At 46.7% G+C, this 17,416-nt stretch overlaps 1 protein-coding gene across 1 annotated transcript; it reads right to left on the reverse strand.

The window, feature by feature from the left end:
- Positions 1-101: 101 nt before the first annotated feature.
- col28a2a (collagen, type XXVIII, alpha 2a) lies at positions 102-16,192 on the reverse strand. Its single transcript, XM_084689887.1, has 34 exons — positions 16,045-16,192; positions 14,988-15,562; positions 14,273-14,293; positions 14,092-14,151; positions 12,764-12,817; positions 12,610-12,654; positions 12,491-12,517; positions 12,344-12,388; positions 11,879-11,923; positions 11,612-11,665; positions 9,598-9,666; positions 9,062-9,130; positions 8,686-8,754; positions 7,193-7,261; positions 6,617-6,685; positions 6,429-6,497; positions 6,211-6,279; positions 6,049-6,120; positions 5,861-5,929; positions 5,633-5,704; positions 5,283-5,351; positions 5,059-5,127; positions 4,837-4,905; positions 4,544-4,681; positions 4,162-4,230; positions 3,891-3,959; positions 3,647-3,727; positions 3,506-3,541; positions 3,374-3,410; positions 2,729-3,286; positions 2,204-2,529; positions 1,238-1,535; positions 927-1,118; positions 102-841 (listed from the first exon to the last, which is right to left on the reverse strand). Exons 1-34 carry the CDS (start codon positions 16,190-16,192, stop codon positions 834-836), a joined length of 3,789 nt encoding a protein of 1,262 aa, XP_084546013.1. The 3' UTR covers positions 102-833.
- Positions 16,193-17,416: the final 1,224 nt, after the last annotated feature.

A 17,416-nucleotide genomic window follows, 5' to 3' on the forward strand; every position in this document is an offset into this window, starting at 1 on the left:
TGTTTTCTCCGTTTTTATTATTAAAAACACATAAAAAACATTCACTTCCAAAAAATAATTGAGAGGTAATATCAAGAGGAGTGATTAATATCAGACTCAGGTTTGTAGTGTTTTCACAAAGTATCAGCATTTCCAATCAACCTTTTACAACACTTTACAAATGAAAATGTAAACTCTGCATATACAGTTTAAAGATTGATATTATTGTATCTTGCTCAGATGATTTTGTGCAACCCCCCCCCCCCCCCAAAAAAAACCCAGTTGTTCCCTAAAATGGGCCAAATCAATCCTTGCATTTAGCTAGAAGAAGCAGAAACAGATACTGAATCAGATTATTACTTAACTAATACAGATTTACAAACGACACAAATATTAAAATGTTTGCTATCTTTGAGGGAAAACATTTGTCTGTCAGCATGTTCTTGTTTGGCTCAGAGGTGTAAGAATATGTATTACTGTAACAAAAGGGTAAAAAAGTATGGTAATAGCTTTCTATCTTAGCCAAACACATTTTTTACTTTAAAATAATAACTCTATTTTAAATGTGCATAATGTTGAGGTAAGAGTTCGATCACTGAAAGCAGGGTAGTCACATTAATAGAAAATATATGATCAATTTGCATTTACTTCAGTTTTCTACAGCACCGTGATATTTCTGCAAATTGCATACAGAATGTTTTTCCCAGAGCGATATTTCATGAGCAGTTATAAAGCATCAAACCATTAAACAACACAGGAGACCACCAGAAGATGAACTCTGTTCAAAGAGGCCTGTCCACGTTTGGCTGGAAAGATTCCTCAGATGAGAGAATTTGTTGTTGTTTCTTCAGTCTTTAGCCAGCTGTGGAGATAAAGAAGATCATTGAACCTAACAAGACGTTCACGGAACCGAGATTTCTCTGAGGGTACACAGAAATGGGACTCACCTGTTCTCGACAGAACACACGTCCTCTTGCACTCCTCCTCTGTCTCGTAGCGGTTAGCATTACCGTCACAGCCTCCAAACCAGAACTGTGCACAGGCATTGGCCTGCTTGTCATAGTACCACTGGATGATGTAATCTCTACACGGGCCTTGGTCCAAACTCAGTTTGCAGCGGGGATCCAGAGGAGCCAACACTGACAGAGGCAACAGAGAAGGAGAGACAAAGCTTTCAAAGTAAAAGTCCCAACAGGGTTGATCTTTGGGTTGTTGTTATGTGTGTCATGGTGATTAGGTTTTGGTGGGGAGTACTAACCTTTGGGCTGGACGGGAATGACAACAGGACGCAAATGACTGTGGACCGACCCTGAGGGCGACACTGAGGGCGACCCTAAGGGCGACCCTGAGGAGGAGCCTAAGGAGGATGAGGAGCCTGAGGAGGATGAGGAGGATGAGGAGGAGGATGTAGAGAGTCCCCCCGTGGAGGTGGAGCTTTCCCTGACAGGCAGGCTGACGACCGTCTTGTTCACCACGGCAACAGGGCCACTTCCTCTCACATGGGTCACATGGGTCCTCAAGTCGAGATCTTCACCGTCCTCTTCGCCCTCCTCAACCTGGACAGGAACAATGGCATGCACACACACACACACGCACATGCACACACACAGATATATATATATACATACACACACACACTCACACTCACACACACAGACATACACACACAGATATACGTGCACACACACAGACATACACATACACAGATATATATATATACATACACACACACACACTCACACAGACACACACACACACAGACATACACATACACACACCCATTTAATGAAACAACGCCCCCAATTCTTGTCTGAACTCCCACGTTTTCCTCCAACACGACTGTGATTGACAGTGGTTTCACAAAATAAGCTAAGGAGAAAGGCTTGCGTTGCTGAAGGCGATGGTCTGAAGCAGGATTGCTGGAAGATAATTGTTTGGAAAGTAGCTGCACGCTCCAGAAATGTTACATTTGCATTCCACAGAACTGAGCTGTGTTGCTAATCTCTCATAATCTTACGCAACATGTTTATACGGGAAAAAACCTTTCATTCATTACTGAAATAATCCTACCTATTGTACCTTTACCACATTCTACACCAAAATCAAGAATGTATAGAATGATATTCCATGTATGTCATCATGATGCAGGCTCTGACGAGACAGGGGAAGAGGTTAGATGTGTTTTCCTGATGCTAGACGTGCACATTATCAGCATAGCACCGACCTTGGCTGGGAGTGGGCCAGCGTTGATAGGCAGGGCGAAGTTATCTCCTCGCCCACGAACGTGGCTCTGGGTGTTGGTGCGTCTCTGGACCTCCTCCTGGTAGTTGTCATAGCCGCTGTTGCCGTAGCCATTGTTGCCATGTCCACTGATTCCATAGCCGTTATTCCCAAAGCCGTTGTAATGGCCGTTGCCATGGCTGCTAGCGTGGCTGTCCCCTGTGTGTCCATGGTTTCCATTTCCGTAACCGTTTCCGTTGGTGATGCGGTTGTACACAAGGGCACCATTTTCATCCTCACAGAATTGGCTCACAAGTTTTGACTCCAAGGCTAAAGAAGAAAAAAAAAGAGATTTTACAATAAAACTTAATTACATTACAGAATATTTTCAAACCTGAATGCAAACTCTTGAATTGAGCAACTGTGGGTGACGTTCTTCTAATGTGTTTAGGTTCAAATTCAGTGTCTCTGCATTTGCCTCTACCCACAGCTGTGAAGCATGGTGACGTATAGGTGTTGTGGCCATCACCTGGGAGGGTGTTGAAGTCATCGATGAGGAACATGTGTTCACTGTCAGGATCCGAGGCGATGAGGTTCAGCTCCCTCAGGAACTCGGCCTGGGTGATGTCAGAGCTGTTGACGATGCCCAGAGCGTACATCTCGATGTTGGCGGCGTGCGCCTCCCTCACAGCCATCTCCAGCTTCACGGACTCCCGCTTGTCCGTCTGTCCGTCGGTGATGACGATGGCCACCTTGCTGACCCCCGTCCTGGCGCTGAAGAAGGCCTCCTGGGTGGCCTTCCTGATGGCCGTCCCTGTGTAGGTGCCCTCGCCCATGTACGGCATCTTCCGGATGGCCTGCTTCACGTCTTGTTTGGTCATGTAGCGGGCCAGGTTGAACTCCAGGTGGACGTCCAGGCTGTAGAGGACCAGGCCTATCCTGGTGGCGTTGCGGCCCACCGTGGTGCGGTCCACCAGCGCCGTGACAAAGTCCTTGATGATTTCAAAGTTTTCTGGACCGACGCTCTCTGAGCTGTCAATGACAAACACCAGCTCCATTGGCCTCTCCTTGCATTTGATTCCACATCCTGTAAACAGAGCAGAACTGCTTAGTCATTCTAACATTATGTTTTAGACTGTTATTCTTAATATTGTTAGGTTAGGTTTGGTCATACCACAGATCTCCTTGATAAGTTTAATAATATCTTCTCTCTGAAAAAATTGAAGTAGGAGATTTTGATTATTTTTTGATATTTCGACTCATTCACATCAAATATTTATTCGGGTGTTTACGTTTCTTAACTTACGGTTAGACCCGCTTCCCCCTTTACTCCCGGTCGGCCCTGAATAGTCAGAAAGGATCCATGTTATTGTTCCATGCAATAACTGGTCAAACCTGACAGAACAGCCCTTCAAAACGACGATACAGGTGTGTGTCATCCACTCACAGACTCCCCAGGAACCCCATGGTCTCCCAGGTCACCCTTGATTCCCTTCAAACCCCTCTCACCCTGCACGCCCCGGTCGCCCTACAGGGAAGTGGAGAACACTGGCTGTCAGAAAGGTTACAGGTCACTCATCTACATTTTCAATTCTTGTTCTGTATTCTTTTGTCCAAAGCGATGTACAAATAGAAAGCACAGCGGAAGATCAAAGATTGGTTGGTCACCATGGTGCCCCCCCTTGTCTTACCTTGGCGCCTGGGAGCCCCTCTCCAGCTGGCCCCCTCGGCCCATTCACACCTTGGGACCCCTGGTCACCCTGCAACACAAACCCCCCACGCGTCATCATGTGTTGTACATAGGATGAACATGACTCCAGCTCTCCCCCCACAATCGTGTAGTCTAATTGTCCACCTCAGTCACTTTCAAAATGCATTTTCTCTATGTAATCTGAGTCAGTTAAGATACAATTCTGACTACGTTCAGACTGTTATTCATGGATTGGTCTGTGTCGTGCACACCTTGGGCCCTTGCAGACCTTCTCCTGGGGGTCCAGCAGGGCCCGAGGGTCCTGGCCTTCCAACGTTACCCTGGAAACCAAGGATGCTCGAGTTATCAGAAGGCAACAGACACCATAGGACGAGACAGGCTCGACAGGCCACAGACTCTGTCTGGGGAAGATGGAATCTTAAATGCCTGTCACAGATCAACTTGATATGCATGTCACTAATTACGCCCCTCTATGACCTTTGATCCACTAATTACGGTCCATCTCTGCCAATCTCTGTCTAATATCTGTCCTATGTCAGAGATGTCAACATAGCTCAGGGTTAAGAGCTGTTGATACTTGTTCCATGGGGTGCAGATGAGTCATGAATATCAAACACTGCATCTTGTTCTTACCGGAGGCCCTTGCACGCCCTCTCCTGTTGGGCCGGGCAAACCTGGCAACCCTCTGAACCCAACGTCTCCCTTTGGCCCTGGAATACCGACCCCCTCAGGTCCCGGCTCCCCTGTCAGCCCAGGCAGGCCTGGGGGGCCCTGGCAACAGCAAACCAAACCAGTCAACAACATAATAAGAGATGTGATGCAACAGTAGATGGCAGAGATGTGATGGGTTACTGTGAGTGGGAGGCATTGGGAATGAATGGATGATGCATGATTGGTTCGTGGGGTGGGCTCATTGGACCACTCACCACAGGACCAGGGTACCCTTCTCCTTTAGGCCCAAATGGCCCTGGAGATCCTGGGTTACCACGATCCCCCTGGTGAAAACAGAAGACATATCTTATGTACCATATGGACACTTAGTACATGCTTTCTGTCTATACGGTTCTTATGGAAGGTAATGTATTCATTTAGCAGACGCTTTCATCCAAAGTGACGGCTCGGCTTCTGTGTGATGTTTGAGCACTTACCTTTGGACCAGGAAGTCCGTAGCCTGTTTCCCCAACGGGCCCGGAAGGCCCTGGCGGACCCAGGTCTCCCTGAGACAAACAAGACGAGGAAACCACAACGACATTCATGAGGCTGGATCTCACACTGCATCTCAATGAGACAGAGTTCCTATCTACTGACTAGCAGGCCTTCCTATCAGGACCTGCGGTGAAAGACAAGGCGATGACAGATGTATATGTGTTACCTTGGCGCCTGCCAGTGCGCGTCCTGGTAGTCCCGGCATGCCCAGGCGGCCCTGTGTGCCAGGCTCTCCCTGGAGGTTAACAAGAGTTAGCAAGCCTTTCCCTGCCACGCTCCCTTTAAAACACCCCCTTTATCCAAACACATGCTGAAACTTCCAACATCCCGCCTGCAGAGGAATGCGAGCCTCTGTTTCAACTGTCTTCAACTTGCTGGTTGACCTGAGATGTTAAGATAACAGTGTAATCCATCGTGGCACAGTGAGGAGCTGCTTCTGTGATGTGTGTGTTATGGACACGTACATAAACAATGGGGGAATATTCATTCACTGGAGATCAAACATGTTACTCTCACCTTTGGCCCCGAAGGTCCGTTGACGCCAGGGGGTCCATGTAACCCACGGATACCCCTCTGACCCTGGTCTCCCTGTGTGCGGTAGCAAAGCGGTACGTTTTACATCGACTGCTTTCAGTGCCCAAGCTGTGTCTGTTTGTGACAGAGGTGGAGGGGCTGGGACAGTGCCCAAGCTGTGTCTGTTTGTGACAGAGGTGGAGGGGCTGAGGGGCTGAGGGGGACACATACCTTCTCTCCTTGGGTGCCCACCCCTGCGGCTCCCTCACTACCTCTCAGGCCAGGGAAACCAAGCTCACCCTGAGAGAGAGAGAGAGAGAGAGAGAGAGACAGAGAATAAGGAGTAAAGAGGGGGTGCTGGTAGAGCATTAAGTGGCTTACGGTGGATCAAAACATGCCTAATGACGGGGATACAATACCTTCTGTCCTGGGGCCCCATCCTCGCCTGGAAGACCTGGCAGGCCGGACAGACCAGAGGACCCAGGCTCACCCTGAAACAGAAGCACATGTACTCATCCAGGAGTCCACAGACAAGGGCAGGAGGCCCGGTGAAGACTGCTGGTGAAGCAGCTCAATCTTACCTTGGCCCCCGGTTCTCCAAGGCCTCTTTCACCTGGAGACCCAAGTTCTCCTGGTAATCCTTGATCCCCCTAGAAAAAAAAAACTGCTTAATCCCATAACTAATACCACAAACATGTCCATGTCTGAGGATGATGTCTCACATTTTAATAAAGCATTGGAAATAAAACTACAGTAAAGTCACTGGAGGACTGGTGAATGTGCTGAGCGTGGAACCAACCTTGGGCCCAGCGAAACCCTCCCCCTGGGGGCCTCTGACTCCTGGGGGCCCCCTGGGCCCCTCCACTCCCTGAGGAACACATCACAGGCACAAGTCAGACAGAGAGAGGGAGGGAGAGCTCCCTGTATAGAGAGTGTTTGTGTCTGTGAGATTCTTGTTGGGATGAGGTCACCACGTCACCACGTCACCTTCTCTCCCTGGATACCGGCTCCTGTGAGCCCCGTCGGTCCTGGAAACCCAGGGAGGCCAAACTCCCCCTGGAGGGTCAACACAGACACAGTCAGATCTCAGCCTGGAGGGTCAACACAGACACAGTCAGATCTCAGCCTGGAGGGTCAACACAGACACAGTCAGATCTCAGCCTGGAGGGTCAACACAGACACAGTCAGATCTCAGCCTGGAGGGTCAACACAGACACAGTCAGATCTGTCCGACATCACCCGACCGCAAATATCACTGTCTACTCGGTCATGAGGTCGAGCTGCCATATGGCAGGAAATCAATACTTGTATTTGTCTACACGTCCAACAGGTAGACATAATGAAAACAACCTGCCACCTCAAAAGTTTCCCACAGTAACCAAAGCTTTAGTACCCTCCTAGTGGCCCCTCTCCTCCTCACCAACGCTCCAAGGAGGCGCCTGTAAAGAATTGCGACCTAAAAGGACTTTCAAGCTTCTTTATGAACTTCATTATCTCCTTTGTCGGGCCAACATGGGGAGCTTGTATGGACGGCATTCACCATGTGACGTATTTACAGCCCACCTTCTCTCCTTTAATTCCTGCACCCGTCTGTCCTCTCGGTCCCCTCGGCCCGTCCAGCCCCCGGTCCCCCTGGGGGACAAAGACAGGTCACATGGCTACATCACAGACCCTCCCATTGGTTCACACACACAGCCCAAACCCCTCATTGTTCTCCGCCAGCAGAGTGGAGAGAGTGGCCAGGAGAGAGTCAGTTAGCACCTGTTTGAAGACACTGATTGGAGGCAATCTGAAATGTGTGCGGGGAATCACAGTCTTTTACACAACTGACAGTCAATTTTGAATCTGTTTACACAGCCTCTCAAAAATGGGGTTTCTGGTGAATTTAGGCATGTTCACAGCCTCAGCAACAATGATGACATGCAGACACAGACAGGAACATATTAATTGTGGGGGATGACCCCTGCTATAGAAGTGCGTTGACCCTTTGTGGGGCGGCAGGGGGACTTCCCAGGAGGCAGTGCGTCGGCCTGTGTTCTGACAGATGTTCAGCCCCTTCGGGATATTTTAGAAGCTACGCTCTTTTTCCAGCACCTGCTTTTTCCTAGATGTAATTGCATCAGAATTTTATAGGAAACAACCACAGCAACCTAAATATTATACAACTGTGTTTCATTATGAGATTTCCTTACAGGTTCTGACTTGAATTAGACAGAAATAGAGAGGATGAAACAAAGCATGAAGAAAATATTTGTAAATTGTTCTAGTTTACTCAATTTACTTTTATGATAATGCTCATGTCTCTACTTGTAATGATAATTACATAACTGCAGGTTTCCCAAAGAACCATCTGTCATCGACTGTGTATTTTAACAGTGTGCATGGAGCATTGGTTTTTCACATCATGCTCAAATCCACTGTAAATCCCAGCCGTTTACCTCTGTGTCATGCTTGCATAGACCAAAATACAAATATTTGAAGTCTCTTCACAAGTTGCAACATGGAGAAACAGGGTTGTTTTAACAGACCCAACGCACGCACATCTGAATGAATGGTGACACTCAAGTGAGCACTTGAGCTGTGGGTAGATGTGTTGGAGCAGCAGCTTTGGTATGGACAGCTGCAGACCATGTGTCCAACAGTGACCAACTTCTAAATCAGCCCAATTCACGGCTTTCTCTCCTAATATCTAGAGACTCCACAAAGTCTCTTTCATGTGTCAGCAATGTCAGGCCAGCCAGCAATGTCTGCTTTCAATATCAACCATGTTCAGATCGAGAGAACAGCTCATGTTCTCGTAAAGCTCAAGTAGATTGAAACCTGACAGTCTCAGGGCCGTTGCTGAGCTCTCAGGTACTATGCTCAGGGCTGACGGACTGACATGTTAGTTTGCATATTTAGCTTTAAATATTTGACCTGATTCTAGAAAAAAGAGCGAGCGTAAATAGTCCAATGCACTGAACGTAGGTCGATCATGAATGGGGAATGTTTTGTAAACAGACCATGTAGCTCTACTATAATGGTTCTTTAGTAGTATAATAACATTGTAATCCTACCTTTGGCCCAGGGAATCCCTCGCCCAGCGGTCCTTTCTCTCCTTGAACACCCTGTGGCCCTTGAGGCCCCTGTAAGTGACACCAGACCGTGTTAGCATTTCACTGAGCTCAGACCGCTCTCCCTGTGCAGCCTCCGTCCTGGCTCGTGTTCCCTCTCTGTGCGGTCTGTCATGTGTGTCAGTGTCATGTGTGTGTTAGGTGCTGTGCAGGGTAACATGCTGCAGTGTCATGTGTGTTAGGTGTTGTGCAGGGTAACATGCTGCAGTGTCATGTGTGTGTTAGGTGCTGTGCAGGGTAACATGCTGCAGTGTCATGTGTGTGTTAGGTGCTGTGCAGGGTAACATGCTGCAGTGTCGTGTGTGTTTGGTTCACTCACTGGCAGGCCTGGCTCCCCCATACCAGGGGGTCCCGGGGGCCCATGTCTGCCGGGGAACCCCACATCCCCCTGCAGGAGACAAACACAGTCAGACAGGAGCACGTTCAGTTTCACTGACAACAGCAGTAATGCACTTACAACCCATAACATTTGTTTTGTTTCAAATTCAAAAAAAGTTTCAAGTAAATGTGTTAATTTACCTTATGACCAGTAAATGTGGTCCTTTACCTTATGACCAGTAAATATGGTCCTTTACCTTATGACCAGTAAATGATTTCCTTTACCTTATGACCAGTAAATATGGTCCTTTACCTTATGACCAGTAAATGTGGTCCTTTACCTTATGACCAGTAAATGTGGTCCTTTACCTTATGACCAGTAAATATGGTCCTTTACCTTATGACCAGTAAATGTGGTCCTTTACCTTATGACCAGTAAATGTGGTCCTTTACCTTCTGACCAGTAAATGTGGTCCTTTACCTTATGACCAGTAAATATGGTCCTTTACCTTATGACCAGTAAATGTGGTCCTTTACCTTATGACCAGGAAGTCCAGTACCCGTTTCTCCTTGAACTCCCGGCGGGCCGGCTGGCCCACGCTCACCCTGTCATCAGAACCACAAGATGATTAACACTGAGTCAAGGCAGCATCCGCACAGCACCAGCCGCATGCTCTGAGGCCTCGTGCAAACATTTACATTACATTACGTTTATTCATTTAGCATTCATCCAAAGCGACTTCCAAGAGAGAGCTTTACAAAAGAGCATAGGTCACTGGTCATACCAATAAGATAGCCCTGAACATTGCGAGCAGCCAAAACATGAAGCATACATTGTGAAAACCAAATAAGTGCCAAAGGGAAGAACCATAAGAGCATGTAGTTAAACACGTTACAATTAAACAACATGAAACTCAAAAAGTGCAAGTATACCTGTAGAAAAACAATCAACAGTAAAACATATTTCACAGCTAGTACAATCATTTAAATCTGTTACAACCAACCAACAAGAGCAACAAGTCTCTCCATAAGAGTCATTGTGATCCTGGAGGAAACTAACATCAGGTCCAGCCAAGCATTCCTAAGTGAACAGAGCTACTGAACTACAGAACTACTGAACTACTGAACTACAGGACTACTGAACTACAGGACTACAGAACTACAGAGCTGATGGACGGGTGGTCAGAGATCTGATTAAAACTTGGCTTCAGGTCACACCAGCGTACCAGATTGTTTCGAGAAGCAAACATGTTTAAATGACATCACTCTTTAAGATTCCATCTTTGATCTGTTCGAATAAAAGATTGAGTAAAATGATGGTGGCCTCATAAATGTCAACATCAGCCAACATCAACTGAAAGTAAAGTGTAGCCTCTAAACCTAACAAAGAGAGGCCCTCTTATTAACAACCAAAAATCAGAAGGTATGTAATTATTCAGACATATATGCTGTAAATCATTTAGCCATTGTATGGACTGTTGTAGATAGATTGGTGGGCTAAATAGTTGGTCTCTAACAAGTCAAGGCAAATCTTAAAGCCAGACATTGTGTACTGGGAATGTCTTCAAGCTTGTGCAAAAAACACTATACTCTACAAAACAATTGAGAGCAGAGTTATGTGGCTGCAGGCTATGCTTCACAGCAGAGGGTACAGTAATCCTGTCATTTACTCAGGAGGAAACTCATTTAGATAGAAATTAGTTTCAGAAAGAGGGGCTATTTAATTACCCAACATGTTTTTGCAAAGCTACCTGAAGGCCAAACTGTTTTCATTCCAAACTTTCACACTAACCAAATATCCCCACTTGACCCACACAATGTGCTCAATACATCACATTCCTACCCAAAGGTATGTTCACAGGACTACTGAGCATCAAGTCCATTTCGGTTGAATGATGTGCACCTCTATGGGCATGTGTGAATCCTTCACTGACAATGCTTGTAAAAACGGCTCTAAAAATGACTGAATCTGATTTGATAGTAGACCTACTGCAGCAGCAGCAGCAGAACATGAGCTACCAGCTCTCTCTTTATTCAGAAACTCCCTTTTCCTTCCTTTCTTATGATTTCACCCAACATTCCTTCTGTTTCAGGAGCCCACCATCACTTTCGTTCCTTATCTCCGAAAAGTACACCTGCATGTTCTCACACGGAGGGAGAAAGCGTCTGACATTTCAAGGCTGTTATTAACCGCTATGACAATCCCCCGGCTGGGATTGTTCAGGTAGCTGACAATGCTGTAGGCAGTTCCTGATGTATGTTTAGTAACACAATCCCTGACATTAGGAGGACCTGGGAAAGGGCCATGAACGCTGGCATTTAATCCCAGGGTTAGTAAACGAATGAAGGGGAACAAATTGGCACTGGGCCCATGTTTCCCACAGGTGCCTATTACCAGACGGACACGCCCTTCCCTTGCCAGGTAGCAGAATAGGTGGTAGAGGCAGAGCACGTCTTTTAAAACTTATAATAAAAGCCCAATGAAAGGTCCCTGCAGATGTTGGTGGTGAGGTAAGTATGAGGTGTGGGAGAGCCAGGCTGGTCTACTGACCTGTCTTCCCTGAGAGCCCTCCGGTCCGCTGTCTCCCGGTGGTCCTGGTAACCCCTGGGCAGGAACCAACACTCACATTAAGCTCTCACTGTGTACGTGATGCTCGCAGCACAAGGCTGCTGCGCTACAGGAACAGATGCACATCTGGATCTTCAAAAGAATGGCGTGTGTTTCATAAACAGACACACACAGTTGAGGCTCAGTGAGTATCTGATTCTAGAACATTTGCCCACCTGTAGGGTTAACCCTACCCTAACCCTAACCCACCTGTAGGCCCCTGACGCCCCTGCCGCCGAGTGGCCCCTCAGGACCCTGTTAGTGGGACACAAGACACAAGTAGCTACTGTATAAGACCATTTAGCTACATGCTAAACATAAGACACAAGTATAAGACCATTTAGCTACATGCTAAACACAAGACACAAGTATAAGACCATTTAGCTACATGCTAAACATAAGACACAAGTATAAGACCATTTAGCTACATGCTAAACATAAGACACAAGTATAAGACCATTTAGCTACATGCTAAACATAAGACACAAGTATAAGATCATTTAGCTACATGCTAAACACAAGACACAAGTAGCTACTGTATAAGATCATTTAGCTACATGCTAAACACAAGACACAAGTAGCTACTGTATAAGACCATTTAGCTACATGCTAAACACAACACACACAATATAAATCTTAATACATTGAAAAAGCTCATGAGTGGGAGGAGAGTACCTTGTCCCCTTTCAGTCCTGGAGTGCCACACTCGCCCCGCTCCCCCTGTACACGGGAGAGAGGACATTACCTCAGAGGGAAGGACAGTCACAAAGACAGACGCATTGTCACCTGTCACCTGTCACCTGTCATCGCACAGCACCTTACCTTCTCTCCTTTATAACCAGGTTTGCCCTGCAAGTGAGGACAAATGATTCAATATCGATCCGCAACTACGTCAAGACGCCAAGAAAAAGGAATTGCATTGTGCGTGTCGGATGACTGACCTCTGCGCCCTCTCTGCCCGGAAGTCCACCCAGACCTCCTTCTCCCTGAAACGAAAGAGGAGAAGCCCGCTCATAAATCGCTCAGTTCTCATGGGCTTCTCAGAATCCCACCCAGATGTTCCGGCGTAGAGGTGAAGGCTGAAAGGTGAGCTACCTTCGAGCCTTTAGGACCGGGGGCTCCATCATCACCTGGACGACCTTTTTTCCCCTGCAGGATGACACCGTTCATAGAACTTCAAATATTACAAGATTTTCATGAAATACCTTTTTTTTTTCTTCCTAAACACATTTCTGAACAAGATGCAACACATTACATGAGAGTTTGATCAACCTGACTAGATGCAAATCAGTGGTAAAGAACACCAAAGAAAAGTATGTTATTATGGATTGTATTTTTTTCCCATAATAGCAGTGATAAAAGTGAAAGGGTTGTCCTCAGGGGGTGCGATCTGTTAAACAGTGTGGACCGGAAAATGTGAGTCAGCTCACTGGAGGGATAGCTGTAGGCCTGCGTGCGTGTGTGCGTGTGTGTGTGTGTACACCTGGTTGTGTTTGAGTGTGTGTGTACGTGCGTGTGTGTGTGTATGCCTGGTTGTGTTTGAGTGTGTGTGTACGTGCGTGTGTGTGTGTACGCCTGGTTGTGTTTGGGTGTGTGTTACTCCAGTGGGCTTGCTAGCGCCTGACACAGGTGAAAGGTCCCACTGCCACTGCACCTGGACAGCATGACCATGACTATCCATAGCAAATTAGTAGTTTGTGACTTTGAAACTAATGAGAGCAATTATGACAGAGCCATTAAGTCTGCATGTAAGAATGTGAGGAATCTCTCTGAGGAGAAAGCACCTGGCTGATGAAGACACAGCTGTCTGGCATCTGAGGACCAAGTCTGAGACTGAAGACAGAGGAGAAGCCAGCCTTCTGTGTGTGTACATGTGTGTATATGTGTATTTGTGTGTGTGTGTGTATTATGTGTATATGTGTGTGTGTATTGGGGGGGATGGGGTGGTAGGGGAGTCAGAATATGTTGTCGATGAGGAACAATTTCCCTCACACACATTCAAAGCCTTTTGACGTTCTCCATGCCTGAGTAGCGCTCCCTCACAATGGGGGTGGAACGGTTATTTATGCCGGTCAAAGGTCCTGTTTTATTGGGACCAGGGCTCGACAATGTGCCCTGGTTTCCATGGGGGACATCTTATGCAGGGTGGGAAATGTGCAATAACTTGCGTGAACAGACATTGTAGAGTAGCAACAGTGACAAAGAGCTCACTGTAAACACAACCTCTGCTGGTGAGGAGGATAAGCCTCTCTGCTCGGCTAAACTGTAAGAAAAAATGCAACAATGATCCACATCCCAAGCGAACAACCGAACCTCTTTTCCAGATTTCTAGGAAAAGCACCTGTTAGGGAGAAGCCACTGTGTGGCACTTCGAAAGGAAGGTGTTCTCGGATCACATAGAGCAGTCTGATTACAGTACTTACAGCAGGCCCCGTCGGCCCTCTCTCCCCGTTCTCACACGCACAGCTTTGAGCCAGGGGACACTTGGAGGAGACAAAACAAGCTTTCAGAATCAAAAGAATACTTCATTTAACCCCACACATGGCTTTTGGACTTGGTTAAATATTTGTGGAATGAAGATGATTTAATTAGGATTGTACTTACCCCTTCATCAGCTAAGTTGACCTGTGTAAAAAGACCAAACAATAAGATTGATCACAAATACTTTTCGTGTTGCATACGATTTCTACATCAACACTGATGTGGCTCAATGGAAGCATTGAAATTCATTTGGAAACAAAATAAAGACATTGTATTATGAAGTTATACATTATATTATTATACATGATATTGCTGATTGTGATGTTTCTAAATCTCTTTATATAACACTTTTCATCCTCCTGTGTCACTCCGTGTCAGACGTCCATGCTCAGCTGCTTCCTTCAGTATAATGCTTGTTGAAATTCTTCAGATTGCAGGCATTCCCTCATAATACCCATAGCACTACTACAAACCACACATTATTCAATAGAAATAGTGAATTTCCACTTCCAGGGATTTGTGGTGCGCCCACAAGAGCCTGTGTTTGTCATGACCGAGACAAAAAGGTATATGACACGGTCTGCCACTGCTGATGGAAAATGTTGTGGGACACACACTCATAACACACAGCTGTCAGTCACCAAACAGATGTACCTGGACCTAAATCTCTCAATTCATGGGAGTCAGTGAGAACTGATGATTATCTTGTCATACTTCTTTTCTTCGGGCATATCAACCTATTCAGTCAAACTCCACAGAACGCGCCCACCTGAGAGCGTGTGCGCTGCACTGGGTGGCTTTCCTAGAGAAACAAGGCTGCTTAGAGGATCATACTCACAATCTCTACCAGGACCTTCTCAAGAATGTCCACATCCTGTAGGTTGTGGAGGTAGCGGGATTCTGGAGTGCTGGCCACCAGGCGGAGCTGGGCTATGTTGCCGGGGTCGTTGGCTGCCCGGGTGATGCCCACGGTGAAGAAGCGGACCCCCTGGTTCTTGGCGTCGGCCACGGCCGAGAAGAGGTCAGGGTTCCTGGGGTGAGAGATGCCGTCGGTGAGCAGCACGGCCACCTTGATGCTGCCGGGGCTGGACTCCTCCAGGTAGATCTTGGTCATGTTGGTGATGGCGTAGGTGGTGTAGGTGCCGTGGCCGATGTAGACGATGGGAGCGACGCGCGACTTGAAGTTGTCCACGCCCCTCCACTCCTTGAAGGTCTGCTCGATGATGACGTGGCTGCTGTACTGCAGCAGGGCGGCACGCGAGCTGACGGCGCGGCCCGTCTGCAGACGCACGCCCTGCAGGCGCTCCATCACGTCCATGGCGAAGCGCTTCTCCTGCTCGTGGTTCTCCTTGGCGCTCTCTGAGCTGTCGAGCAGGAAGGAGACCTCCAGGCCGCAGTCCTCGTCCTGGATGGCTGCACGCAGAGAGGAGGGTCACACACAAACAAGAACTGGCAGGCCAGGGAAGAGGTCACTACTGTGTTGTGTGTTGTGACATCTGCAGATGTTGTGGAAAAGGGTTTCCGAAAAGCCTTTTGTTGAACCTTTTTGTTGCTCACTCACTCGCACACATGCAAACACAACTTTTTTTGCTCTTTAATAACTCTACAGCCATAACTCTGTCTCCACTTTCTATCTTGATGCAACATCTAAATGGGAGATCCAGAAATGTAAGAGTAAATCAAGATAGACAGATATACATAAAGAACCAATGCCCCAGGACATCTACACCTTGGGAACATCGTAGAGGGGATAGGACTTCCTATCACAAGATTCATATCCAAAGTTCCTGTGAAAGCCAACTGTGATTTTCTTTGAAGAACACTCAAATCCCAAAGTTTTACGATGCAAGAAACATCTTTTCCTCAGAAGGACAGATTGAAGGGCTTTTTCCTACCTTGTCCGTCAAGTTTTTTCTCATTATTTGCAGCTAGCAGATTTCCCCTTGTTTTCTTGTTTAACTTTCTTTCCTCATAGTAATCCTGAGCCAAGACGCTAGTTAAGCCTGTGACCAACACCAGCAGGGTCACGGAAGGGGACACCATTGTCCTTCTTGTAAAGAAAAGATGAGTAAAAGAGCATTGTGGGAAAACACAAGTGAATTAATACATGGAAATGGTCAAACAGATATATATGCATGGTGTTCATTCAACTTCTCATTAATGTGAACCAAAACTGTTATTATTTTTCTGATTTACAACAATATTCATCTTATGGTAGGAAATAAGTTATTTGTGTAAATGTAACAGACAAAAAACGGTACAGAATAAAGTAAGAGAATAGGAAATCTCCAAACTGATTACCTGAATCAGGTCCCAGTTCAACACCTTAGTATGTCCAGTAACCTGTAACCCTAGTATCCCTCTGGTGGCAAGCTCCTGAGGTTGAGGTTGGTGTTGAGAGAACAGCAGCGATGGATTGTTCCAGTTATCTCCCTGAGTGTGTAGCAGCAGCCATCCTGAGGCACAGTGTGTCTGGCCCAGCCTCTCCCTCCTCCTTTATAAGCAAGGACAACCTGCCACAGCCCCATTACTCTCCCGTCAAGACTCCCGTTATCCCCCAGAGGCAGATAGGGGACAGGCAGAGAGGCGGTTTCCTCCTGTTGGGGGGGTTGAAGATCACACCAGAGTCCTCCAAAGTTTGGGATCTTTTGATCCACCTGGATGAAGTCATGTTTTCTTGGCAGGGATTTAGCATGGATTTACAGAAGTTTCTCATCACATTGAACTTATACTCAACTACTTGAGTAGTTTTCTTCATTCTAGAAGTCTGATGTTATCACTTGCTGTGTTTACCATATGCGTACAATAGGGAGAAGATACTCACATACCACAGGGCTCGGCTGTGGTTGTCATGTGTTCAAATGTCAGTGCATTAACCTCATCTGGTAATCCTCATTGTGTAAGGAGAAAGCCTTTGTCCAGCGGCTATTAAAAGGGTTAATGATCCTGCCTAAAACAGTCGTCACTTGAAATGCACACAGTCATTGTGGCTTGTAATTATTTGTATTGAAGATTTATGGATGTTCCTTATCTTCGTTCATCTATAATTTACAGGCCCTTAAGTGCCCCCCTTCTTTCATGGTTATGTAGTGTCAGTTTATGTTGATCAAGTGTAAGGCTTTTCCATTGAATGCAAAAGTTTGCGTGATAACCAAAACACAAATGATGTGATAACCACTGGAGAACAATGTACTAAATTCACATGTGAAGAAATTGAGAAGCACTGATATAGAGCTGGAGAGAAAATCCTGCAATGTCCCTGCCAGA

This window comes from Hypomesus nipponensis, chromosome 23, assembly GCF_054491055.1.
Source record: "Hypomesus nipponensis isolate SF chromosome 23, ASM5449105v1, whole genome shotgun sequence".
Lineage (NCBI taxonomy): Eukaryota > Metazoa > Chordata > Actinopteri > Osmeriformes > Osmeridae > Hypomesus > Hypomesus nipponensis.